This window comes from Dufourea novaeangliae, unplaced genomic scaffold, assembly GCF_001272555.1.
Source record: "Dufourea novaeangliae isolate 0120121106 unplaced genomic scaffold, ASM127255v1 scaffold140, whole genome shotgun sequence".
Taxonomy (NCBI): Eukaryota; Metazoa; Arthropoda; class Insecta; order Hymenoptera; family Halictidae; genus Dufourea; species Dufourea novaeangliae.
The window spans coordinates 67,170-80,370 of NW_015374018.1; the positions used below are offsets into that span (position 1 = coordinate 67,170).

The following is a 13,201-nucleotide window of genomic DNA, read 5'->3' on the forward strand; positions in this document are numbered from 1 at the left end:
ATTCAATATTTCAGGAATAAACAGCGGCGCGCTCCGTCTCAGGTAGCAAGCCGCCTTCGTCGGTCGACCGTAAGCGGCTGGTGTCATTCATACCTGAATGACTTTACATTTAGGGGGTGACTGTGTGGACGAGCTTGTCCTCCGTCGCGGGGTGCCGAACGATGTTTTTAAACGAGTGCATGCGTTAATTGCTTATCGTTCGAAGCTTCGCTCGATAGGATAATATCTTTATTCCTGAAATATTAAATATTGACTTACTGTATGTTTTATGTGCATTGCACATTTTATTACCACTTCGATCTTACTCCAAGTGTTTGAGGTTCTTGTTTCCGCAAAAAAATAATATGCAATTAACATGGATCATACAAAACGTATAATGATATTAGAATGAAACTAAGATGAAATTTGCCGCACCTTCATTACGATGCATGAAGAAACTAAGAAACTAAAATAAATAAAATTGTTAAACACATACATTCGGTGTAATATGAACCATTTCTAACATGGAATTGGAATTCGAGGTTGAAAGTTCTTTTTACAAGTTAATGTCTAGAGGGACGGCCGAAAACACAATAGGCAAGGTCTTCGTCGATGGCAGTAAGACGTTACAGGAAATCGGCGGGTGGTCGTCCTGCAGAAGACAAGAGGCAGTTTTATAATGTCCAGACGCGCGCTCCCTCGGCATCGTGGCCAAGTAGCCTCGAGGCCCCGAGTGGTGTATGAGAAAAAAATACAGATGTTGCTCTAAGAATATACGAAAAGAAACGCGACCTCCAAGACACTTTCCCATGCAGTTTTTCCTTCCCAAAAAGTATTGACCATGAAAGAGTGGGGATCGACCTATTACGCCACATCGATCCTAACGAGGGAGGATCAGTTCAACAATATCAGTCGTCCTTTCCGAACGGTGCCCTTTGCATTCTACGAGCAAATAGAGTTCATCTTCGGAAAACTAAGTTTTAGTTTATTTAGCGATTACGTAGTGATTATTTAGTACTGTCGCGTATGTCGTCGTTATAAATAGTGCAAATTAATTATTGTAAGTCTTATTAATTATTGTAGGTTTTATTAAGTATTGTAGATTTGATTAATTATTGCAAGTTTTATTAAATATTGTAGATTTTATTCATTATTGCAGGTTTTAATAAATATTGTAGGTTTTATTCATTATTGCAGGTATTATTAAATATTGTAGGTTTTATTAATTATATCGTGTTAAAAATTAGTATAAAAGTTAGTGTTAAATAGTTTTAAATTAATTATTTTGAGTGTTAGTTTTGTGTAACCTATAGAGTGTTAAACCCAACGGAGGAACAGCTCGCGGGTCTACTTAATCGCGCAGTGTGTGAACATTTTTCGCGGTCGGGACAATCGCGCAGTGTGTATGGACATTTTTCGCGGACGGGACAATGGCTCAGTGTGTGTGGACATTTTTCGCGGACTTCTGTGGTGTACGTGCGTGTGCGGATTAATTTCATGGATACTCGTGGACAGGACAATTGTGATACGTGACAACTAGAGGGGGCATTAACCCTCTCTACTCGATAATATTCGTAAGAAGATATTTACATTTCTTGCGAATTTTATCGAGTAATCAGAGTTAATGCGATACAAATGGATTCGACTCAAATACCGCGGGCACAAGTTATCGACATCTTCTACGAGGTAAGTAAACAGCTGTTCTACCGACTGTTCCTGCACGTCGTTGAGTCTTTAAAGTGACTGTACGCCCCTGTTGAGCCGTGATCCGCTGACACTCCGTGCGCGCGGATTGCCATGATTTCGGTCAATTTTTAAACTCTTATAACTAACAAACGAAGCATTTTTCGCAATTTCGTTATTCTTGATTTTCGTCTTATTTTGCCTCAAAGAATCACCCCTTACATTTTTTCCCACTAGTTGTCGAACACCCTGTATGTATATTTTTTCTTTCTATGTATTATTGCTTTAGTTCTATATTCTTAACACTGTTCGGAGTATTTTCAGCGTTGCATTATTCGTTTTCTGATCTAAAAGTTTCTTTTCATAATTCTTCGTAACTTTTGCCACGATTACTAAACAATAATACATCTTTCTTTGCTCATTTCACTCTTTTTATTCGGTGACGGATTTTTAGATATATAACTGAACACTGAACATACTCGGGCAAGGAAATGACCTTCTTTCACGCCTTCACGCGGCCCATCCCGTTAACACTATTACCTTCACTGTTTATACGATGAACATTAATATTCGAAAATTTTGTCAAAAGTAATAGTGGAACAAAGATGAAAGAAAGGCATGTTCATATCATGTGGCATTAGTAAATCAAAAACTACAGCTTCTGTCTCGTCAATTGTGAAGTATCTATATGAAACAATTGAGGTAAATATTAAGGACTATGTATTGTGCAGATAGACCAATAATATAAATTATTGTTGTACAAACAATTTTCAATCGTTTGTTGACCTTTTTTGAATTAAAATGTGCCCGAATACAAGAACACCAAATCACGAAACATAAAAGATTGTCTCTCCTGAAATTGCGGACGAGATATTTCACTAATCGATGTCATTCATTAGACTCTTTGGACGATTTGTTTCGCATCTCTGTTTATCAATATTTTCAACTCAAAATACATATTTATTAAATATCCTATTTGTAGCATCGCTAGATAGTACAATAAAAAGACTCGCGAGATATCTCGTCCATAGATGCGAAGGGGTTAATACGTATTATAAAAAACTTTATCGTCATTTTGCGTCACAAGTACACAGTCAAATAAATTTTTAATTTTTTCTGTTTTGTAGTATAAATGTGTTGTCCGCTTAATAATAATTCGGAATTTGTAACAAATGATACTATTGAATAAAAATTTATTTATTTGAAATAAGTATTTATATTTTTATTCGCATAAAACCTTATTTAACAAAAAATTTCGATACGTTACTAACGAAAAAAATGTTGAATACAATTGTATTCAACACTTTTTTGTTATGTCAATGCCACACCGAGAGACAAAAGTATGTATGATAGCACCTGTACAGTATTATGTTCGGATTAAGTGTACACGCGCAATTATTTCTGTAATTATTGAATATGCGAATAAACTTAATAGAATATTTGAATTTTTTTTAATTGTTATTTACAGAGATTTTATCAATAATGTAACTTTTTTAAAGGAACTACATATGTTTAGTATTATCATGTTATTGAGCATTTCAATTCGAATTCAACGACATATTTGAAAGTTTTGTTTGAGTAATCATTTTTCGGATAACTGTATGAATGTTGCTGGCAAATGTCAAGTTCGGATAGCATCTTTTTTTTTCTTTCATACAGTTATCTGAGAAATTATTACTCAAACAGAACTTGCATATGTGTCTGAATTTATCTTAAAATCGTTCATAATACAACATTAATAAAAATATATAGTACCGTTTAAAAACATTATATTGTTATTAAAATCTCTGTAAATAACAATAAAAAAAATTCAAACATTCTATTAAGTTTGCTGACTTTGCTCCATTAAATAAAAGAACTTTCATATAAAACATTTTTTCGTATTCGTAATAGTTAGATTAATATAATAGCATGTATACATTTATACCGGGCCTACTTGTATAGATTGTATACATATGTGTCAAACTGCCGTTCAGGCCGGGCGAGAAAAGCAAAACATTCTTCCTTGCTAGCGAAACCGGGGCAATAATGTATGTGTGTATCGATATATGCAGTCACGAGTGTGTGTGCTGTGCGTCTTCATGGTATCCAACGTAGTTACTAAAGTCGAAAACTTTTATTTAGAGTGCGCTCGAATCAGCGTGATTTTCGTGGGACACCAAGTCCCATAGGATGTAAGGTCTATTCTTATATCTCGTCTGCGATACGGTTCAACAACAATGGCTTCGCGTAGCAGAAACACAAACCCAACTTGATGGTAACGGGAAAGAAAATTCATTTGTAGGTACTGCCGTTAGATGTCGTATTATCAAGCCGCCATTAGCGTTGAGGGACGCTAGGAATCAAGCACGTGAACGTGCTGTAGCGACAGCGGACAAGATGGTTCTGCCGCATGCAGGAGGCAACGCGATGTACGCGCCTCTTTCTCCTTGCAGCAGAAGGAGACACTACGGTGGGAGAGAGACGGCAGTATCCGCTCCCTAGAGTCACCGGAAAATAGTTGGCGCCCAATGTTAACGTATCTTAACAATCTATATCTCAAAAACTTGCTCCCAATTTGCTCCTTCCGAATCTGAAATTGCTCCCACAGCACCGTTTATATTTAATGAGATATTGCAGTATTTATAGAATTCTGATCCTCGTCAGCCACAAAAGCTGCAATAAACGAACGCCTACTGTACACGACTTCATAATATTTCTTAACAATTTATATCTTAAAAAATTGCTCCCGATTTGCTTTTTCCGAATCTGAAATTGCTCCCACAGCAACGTTTATATTTAATGAGATATTCGCAAATAAAAAAGCAAAAATTTATCTGCAAAATCAATAGACATTCGTTTCCCGCACTAGTCGGGGCTGCAGCGGGCCAGAATTCCAGGAACCGTGCAGGAAGTAGACCACCACTCGGCCGTTCAATCGTCGTGCGACGCAGCTACATATAGGGTGGGCTGGATATGCGCACTGTAGGTTACATTAATTATCTCCGTTATTTTTAGAGATACAGAAAAGTTTATTCACAGAAGTTGTTCAGTATGAAGAGGGATATTACTTAGCAGTAACAAGTTTTTCGTAGGTGGAGTATCTTCTAAGTTTTCGAAGTTAATTATGTTATTTTTATTAATGATATTGAAATATTATGGAATAAAATACTTTTATTACATAAATCGATTCTTCCAAACATTCTGCGTCAAAAAGTATTAAGGTATTATGTGAAAAAGATAATAATTCGTGACATATTTTAGTGGCAAATGTCTAGCTTGCATAGCATCTGTTACCCATTACGTGTGATCCGCGAGACAAGAAGCAATCAAATTGCCACCAATATTCATTGCATCAATAAAAACATTATTAAAACAGTATTATATACATTGCGCTTTCCGTGATGAAATATGCGAGTTAAATGCGACACCGTATGTGTACTGACCTGGCCGTGCTAGGCGACAGAGTAGGGTACGCGCGCGTGTGTGAGAAATCGTGTGAGCAAGGGGCGTGGCTTTCATGCAGATAACGGTGGCACGGGAAACGAATGTCTAATGTAGATAGGAAATGGTCTTATCTTGCACGCCATCTATAAACGCAACACAATACAAATGACTATGACTACAAACAACAAGGAGCATAACCTTTACTGCTTGTACACCCACGAGTAAACTCGGCTTCCACTACGGGAAAAAGTGAACATAGGGGAAGGACCTCCTACTATGCTCCTACTTCTTAAAATGAGAATTACTGAAATTAATACGAAATTGACATTCATTTTAACCTTATTTAATATAATTCAGTACTTGAATTATATTTACTAAGTGGTAAGAAGTCCTTCCTCTTATGCCACTTTTTCCCTTAGCGGAAGCCGGGAACCAACTCAACTGTCATGCATGACGTCATAGCCTACGTAACATGTATGCAACAACATTATTTCAATTGCTCTTTGTTAATAACTTGTTATTAAGATATCTGACCATTGAATATTATAAAACAGATCAGGAGCAACTTTTTGCTACCATGATCTTTTTATAAAAAGACCATTTCCTATCTATTTTGCAGATAACTGTTTCTGCTTTTTTATTTGCGAATATCTCATTAAATATAAACGGTGCGATGGGAGCAATTTTAGATTCGGAAAGTGCAAATCGGGAGAAATTTTTTAAAATGTAAATTGTTAAGAAACACTAATATTCGTCACCAACTACAATGGAAAACTCAAAAGATCCTCGGCCAACGAAAAAATTATTACTGCTAAATAATAGCCTTTTCCATACTAAACAACTTCTGTGAATAAACCTTTCTGATATAACAGATATATTAAGATGACCAAAAATGCGTATATGCGACCTACCCTATATATACGTGCGTCACGCAATTGTCGCGATTGGAGAGAGCGCGGGTGATTGGTGCTCGTTCATTGTATATTCCTGGAATTTTGGCCCTCTATAACCCCGAAGACTACAATAAACGAGCGCCTACCATATGACGGAATACCTAACCTCTATGCAACAACAATATTTAGTTTGCTTCTCGTTAATAAGTTGTTATTGAGATATCTGACTATTGATTATTATAAAACAGATCAGGAGCAATTTCCTGGTGCCATAATATTTGTGTACAAAGGCCATTTACTACCTATTTTGTAAACAACAAATTTTTGTTTTTTCTTTTGCGAATATTTCATTATCGGTGCTGTAGAAGCAATTTCAGATTCGGAAGGAGCAAATTGGGAGCAATTATTTGAGATATAAATCGTTAAGATACGTTAACATTCGGCGCCAACTATTCTGCGGTTAAACCGTCCCAATTACCGATTATGTGTTTTCGCTAGCGTCCGATTGTTTACATCAGCGCTTCGATCGATTCGGAGTTGTCCCCGAAGGAGTCTCCCCCCTTAAGACTATCCATAATAATCCGTGGGTCTATGCTTGTGACCTTATAGCGTCGTTCTATCGGTTCTACCCTAACCTCTTTAAAGAATTCCTTGCGCGAGCTCCTCAGATTAAAGTAAATAAAGCACTCCAAAATACCTCTCAAGTGACTGACAAATGATAGATTTATGATATCGCAATTTAGTACCGTACTGGAAGTGAATGCAACATGTCGATGCTCGCGGAACCGCGTCGAAAACAAAAATGGACCTTGAATCCGCGGGGAAAACAATGGAGCGAAGGTTTACGATGATTTAAATTTGTTCGATCCATTGGTACTTAAATGATGCGGGTTTAATTGATTCGAGTAACGTTTGTGTGTTTGCCACAGATTCGAACAAATTCGGACAGAAGATGTTGGAAAAGATGGGCTGGACGATCGGCAAAGGACTCGGTGCTCACGAGCAGGGCATGACTGAGCACGTGCGCGTCTCTTATAAAGACGATACAGCAGGTAACAAAGAGTTTCATAACTTTAAACGTTAAGTGTAGTCACCATACATTGCTAATTGGTTTTCAGTCTTCTTCTTTGCTATTAAGAACTCGTCACTTCGAAGCATTCATTGGAATAGGAAGTGTTAAAAGTTAATTAAAAGGTGCATAGATATTCAGAGAATTTAATGTTTCTAAAATACTTAAATAAGTAAGTTGTTTAGAATCAGTAGTTGGACTAACATAAATTAAAAGCAGAAGAATTTAAGTTGTATATAATAGGAGTTCATTGTCTTTATACTTTCTGTGTAAGCTAATGTCATATTTGTAAAAGGCTTTGAGAATTAGACAGCTCTTGTATATACCTAAATACAATAAAATACAACTTAATAAAAATTGTTTTTGTTTGTTATATAGGCATTGGATTTAAAAAAGACCATTTGGATAAAGCATGGACAGAGCACCAAGATAGTTTTAATGATTTTTTACAACAACTCCAAAAAAGTAAAGATCATAATGTAATCCAAATAGAGGAAGTTAAATCTGAATTAAGTGGAAAGTCATTGGAGTTAAAGTCTCGGCAAAGCAAAGCTCGTGTTCAGTAAGTATGATAAGTGTTATAAAAGATTTCATATAAACATGTGCATTTCCTAATTGGTATATTTTTATTATTATTAGCTACAACAAATTCACAAGAGGAAAAGATGTAAATAAATATAGTCCGAAAGATTTAGCAAATATATTTGGTCAGAAAGAGTTGAATGTAGAGGAGGACAAGGAAGAAAGCAAGAACAAGAACCATGAGAATGTTAAGTCAGATCCCCCTGGTATCCAAGATATTAGAAGTGGTGTTATTACCATAAACGGTGGCAGCATGGCTGATTATTTTTTGAAAAAGGGTCAAAATTTGTCTTTAACGTCTAAAAAAAAGAAACAACAAGAAAGCAACTCAGACAGTGAACCTGAGTATGCTGGGTTTGGTTTTGCATCAACAGTTACCAAAGAAAACTCTCGGAATGGCAATGAAACGAAAGAAACTGGAAATATTTGTGATTACGCTTTTGAAAATCTTTGTTTAAGATTAAACAGTCCAGAAAATACTCCAAGTACTAACAGCAAATTAGAATCTTCAAAGAAGAGGAAAATTTCTGATGACAATGAATCAGGCCTAAGTAATAATCGTAAAAAATTTAAAGAAGGTATTAAGAATGATTACAATGTTTTTGAAAATGCTGCATTAAATTTGGAATCTACAACCAGTGAAATGTACAATGGAAAGGAATTCGAGGTGTGTAGAGTAGAATTTGGCGTAACAAATTCTGCTCTAGACTTACATGATGAGGTAGTAGAGAAAAAGAGAGTAACGTTTAATGATCGTGTAGAATATAGTACCGACTCTGCAAAAAAGAAGAAAGGAAAAGCCATGTTGGATAAATTTGAGGTTGAAAATAAAAAGTCTAAAAAGAAAAAGAAATCGGAAGAAAATGCAAATAACTTTGTGCCGTTTGGTATTGTTAATGAAGCCTTAGACGTTGAAGAAGTGTCTGAAGAAATGAATGATAATGAGATTAACGAGCGCAAAAGTAGAAAATCTAAAAAGAGAAAAGGTAGCTGTCGAACTAATTTAGAAACCATAGTGGAAATACCAGAAGAAGTTGGTGAAGATGAAATGAAAACTGAGAAACTTGATGATGTACATCAAGAGGATCCCTCGAATAAAAAGTCAAAGAAAAAGAAGGAAAAAATAGAAATTCCAGCTATCAGTGAACATAATGCGCTGGAGAATGCAGAAGAAGCAGTAAATAGTGAATTAAAAACTGAATTGGAGAAGGAAGATCACATACAAAAACTGGAGGATCAAGCAAACTGTTCTGAGGAAAAAGAAAAAAAAAAAAAAAAGAGGAAGAAGAAAGATGCTGAAAGAAACATAGGAAATCATGAAGGTAACTTCGAAATTCAAACAGAATCTAGTAATATTGAACATGTAAAACAGGAAATTGAAATAGCAGAAGAAGAAACTGTAAAATTAAAAAAGAAAAAAAAGAAAATGAGGAAGGATTTAGATGAAACCGATATTAACAAAGCAAAACATGAAAAATTAATAAAAGATATTGTCGAGTGTATTCCTAATAGAGCATCTACACCAGAACGTATGGAAGAAACAGTAAATACAAAAATCACACACACAAATTCAAGAAATACAAAATCTACACATCAACTTGTAAAAGATACGACATTTAATGCTTCCTCTAGTCCTTGGAATGAAAGAGCAAAGACATCGAAGAAAATATTGATGTCTCTTTTCAATCGAAATTCTATCGCACATTTTCCAGGTTCTAATGTACACGAAATTAAAGGTTATGGTATCGATATATACAATAAAGAGTAAAACGTTCTTTTTATAAAGAATATTAATATATTTTTGAAGATCTGTGTATACCAGTGACTGATTCAATTGTGTAGATTACTGTATGGTAACAGAGCATGAATTTTGGAAATGTACAGAATAATTTCTTTTTTTCTGAAACAAAAGGTGTCTTACGAATAAACATAATAAAATATACTGTTTATTTTATACTTGGTCTTTACTGTGATTATTATTAAAAATATATTTCGAAGAAGTACTTACTCTATTAGTATATATTTTGAATTCAAGATTCTGCTATGTTGTCTTCTATTTTGTCAACAAAGTCTTGACTTAAGAGTTTATCCTTAAGTTTATTGATAGTTGCTAATTGCTCTTCATTCAATTCAACTACATTGTTAGGTATACATGTATCTTCTGCTTCAACTATAGAATATCCCATATTTTTTAACTGAGTTATACTTTTTATAGAATTACGAAACTCGCATTTGAACTGAAATAATTGAAAATAAGAAAGTTCAGTGCAGCACAATAAAACGGATAATATATACCTTATAAAATATATTATCATCTTCTTCTATTATTTCCATATCCTGTGCATTGATCTGTATTGCATCTTCCATTGCCTGATCAGCAGTACAGTTTTTTGAGGCTGTGACATAACTTGCACAATCAAACATCCTCATTATTGTAGGGTCTGCTAATCTAGAGCTGCAAGTATAAAAAGATGAAACAAACTATTTCAACAGATTACAATTATAAAACACTGTATAAATTGAAATAATGGTACCTATGCTTTCTAAAGAGTACATTCATATCGCTTTTTATTGCAGCCATTTTAGTACTTGAAACATATATAATAAGTTTGCATCCACCAGGACCAGAGACTGTTATTATTTCATTTGGAACACCTCTTTTGACATTCATTTCTTGTACAAATGTTTTCATAGGTGGTATAGATACATTGGCTTTTTTGGCTTGTTCTAAAACTTGTGATAGTCTCAGATTCTTACGTGGGTCTGCATTTCCAGTCTCTAAAACGAATCAATTGAAGAAAGGTATAACATTTATTGTTAAAATCAGTTTGTTTCTTAGAAGCTCCTATTTGCTTGAAAATGAGAAATAATGCGAATCTCAATTAAATATACGTTGAATGCTTATTATTCAAATCTATGTTCTTTGTTTGATATACATTTTTATGTTATAGAAGTTAAAAGAAAAGCACCTTGTATTGCGAACTCTACTCTCCTATTTAAACTTTGAACGAGTCTTGATTTTGCAAAATGAGGATCTTGGTCTTTTGTAATCTGCCCTGCATGATTTCTGCCTTGCTGAAGTAGAATACTTCTGTATTTATTACTAATTACAGAATTTAAACGTAAGTACATGTTTATAAGTTAACGTGAATACGATAGGTTATGATACATGTCCTTTTTCGTACTGCTCTATATAAACAATTGCTAAGTGATTTTCATTTAACTCTGTTTGCTGATTATTTACTTATGCGTTCATTTATAGAAATATATAACAGTATTGTTTATAATTATGTAGTGATTGTGATATAAACAACGAATTATGTATTAATTAGTTACGCAAAAAGCACAAGTTGACTTCAAAAAGTGCATGGTGCCGCCATCTACAACAAATTCGTGGAACTATTAGTCAATTAGTTACACTAAATGCCGATAGATGGTGCTACCAGTTTGTGGAACTGGTGAACAGACATGGTGATGAGAACGTGAGTCGACCTGAAAGGTCACGGTCCGCGAATAGTTGTGTTGGTGTGAAATTATTTCCAAGCTTAAGTAAATAGACTTCACGATATTATGAAGTTGGAGTCGCAGTTATAATAAATCCCGTAGTCTATTCTACGTGTATATGATACAAACATAGTTTTTGAAGAACTGAAGTTCTTAGCTACGGGCCCATTGGCCCGTGGCGTGGGAGACGTCATGGACAGACTGATCAGTGGTATAGTGACTATACTATAGTCGCGTTCAGGACCAGAATCCGTTAGGCGAGAAACGTTACGTAAGTTGAGAAGTCAAGCCGACTTGGCGTGTAAAGCAAACCGTTTTTGTCATCCTCACGCCTCACTTGTACGCGCCTCAAACCGAGAAGTCACCAACGCAAACCGCGTTGTGGCACAGCCGATACGAGACAGACGGTACAAGCGTAGTAGTCACAATCTAAATTCATAAATTCAATTAATTTCTACTCATTTATTACATATTTCTTCATCAGTAAACTCAAGAACGTTGCAACATTTCTACTAGTATTTATCTTCACAATTCTTTAGTTTGAGAAGCGTGCGGTGATACGAACACCGACGGAAATTAAATCTGTACTCAGATCATACGAAAATCAGTATAAATTACCAAGTACCTAAAGTCGGCTGGATTTCTCAACCAAGTCTCTCGCCCGACGCGTTAGTTTAACTATTAAGAGCAACCGATGCTATCATTTCGGGATATCATAAGAACGGACGAATCTTCACAATCTCAAGCAAGTAGGAAGGAACGGGTCTGACAAGTTCATGCTCAGCCGATTCCTTCCGGAATAGTTTGTTCTTGACTGTGAACGCGGTTAGTATAGGGGCATAAGTACGATCGGAGTTGTTCTATCGGTGCAGGAAAGATGTGTTGGGACTAGAGATGGCGTGCAAAATCACTAACGGTGATTTATCACAGTGATCGTCGAATCACGATCACGGTCGTGATTTAACTTCATTCACAACCGTGATTGCGATTTTTCTATCTTGGGTGAATTTGTTCACTGCGATCGTAAGTCCTTGATCTTTAAACAGAAAAACGTATTCAATATGATTTTACGATAATTACATTACTATTCGTGTTTGTAAACATCAGTAGAAAAAACAAGAAATTCTAAAAAAATGATTTGCTAGGTAACATGTAGATTATAATTTGTAATCATTAATTTATTCATTATTCTTCATTGTTTCTACTTATCCGTTCACTTTATACGATATAACCCTAATTTTTGTTTTGATGTCGTTAATGTGAAATATACAAATTATGTATCGCGTGTAAAGAACTGTTAGGTTTCTCCACCAATAAGAAACGATCACGGGAAATCACGAATCACTGTGAAAAATCATCGTGATTGGGAACGAACGTGATCGAATCACGAGTGATTCACAAGTAGCAGTTCACGCCATCTCTAGTTGGGACCACGTGCACGTGTACCTCACCAACGTCTTATGTATTGCGAAACAGCCAAGGTTTTGTACGTGTCTCCAACCGATAAGTTCTTCCGATTTATCGGCGGAATCATCGGTTGCTGTGACATATGCATGAGGGAATCTAGACGCCGAGCTTTGTGTTAGATTAAGCACGATTGATGTTAATCCATCTTTACTGGAAACAAGTGTGGGACCACGTACGCGGATACCACACTTGCGTCTTTTGCATCGTGGATTAACTAAGATAAAGTGCATGTCTCCACCTGAGAAATTCTTCCGAGTCATCGGCGCAATCATCGGCTGCTGTAACGTCTACCCACGGAACTCCGTTCCCGATCAGAGAGTACGATTGAAGCACGATCAACGTCTGCCGACCAGTACTGGAAAAAAGTGCAGGGAACACGTTCGCGTGTACCTCACCAACGTCTTTTATACTGTAGTCAGACGGGGGTTTGGTGTGTGTCTTCACCCGAGAAGTCCTCCCGATTTATCGGCGGGATCATCGGCTGCTGCGATAAAGATCAAAGCCTCTCCAGCTAGGACCGCGTCATCTCAGTAAACCGAAATTATAGCATTGCGCGCGTGTGTCGCGCACGATAGAAGGTGTGCGAAGTGTGGAAGAG

At 35.9% G+C, this 13,201-nt stretch overlaps 2 protein-coding genes across 2 annotated transcripts; one reads left to right on the plus strand and one right to left on the minus strand.

Annotated features, from left to right (window-relative positions):
- The first annotated feature begins 6,579 nt into the window (after positions 1-6,579).
- LOC107188905 (putative histone-lysine N-methyltransferase 1) lies at positions 6,580-9,400 on the plus strand. Its single transcript, XM_015577300.1, has 4 exons — positions 6,580-6,821; positions 6,911-7,033; positions 7,429-7,612; positions 7,690-9,400. Exons 1-4 carry the CDS (start codon positions 6,749-6,751, stop codon positions 9,398-9,400), a joined length of 2,091 nt encoding a protein of 696 aa, XP_015432786.1. The 5' UTR covers positions 6,580-6,748.
- Positions 9,401-9,451: 51 nt separating this feature from the next.
- On the minus strand, positions 9,452-10,888 carry LOC107188907 (probable transcriptional regulatory protein LSEI_1022). The gene is made up of 5 exons (XM_015577302.1): positions 10,602-10,888; positions 10,167-10,410; positions 9,928-10,087; positions 9,641-9,869; positions 9,452-9,532 (listed from the first exon to the last, which is right to left on the minus strand). Exons 1-4 carry the CDS (start codon positions 10,762-10,764, stop codon positions 9,663-9,665), a joined length of 774 nt encoding a protein of 257 aa, XP_015432788.1. The 5' UTR covers positions 10,765-10,888; the 3' UTR covers positions 9,452-9,532; positions 9,641-9,662.
- Between the last annotated feature and the right edge of the window lie 2,313 nt (positions 10,889-13,201).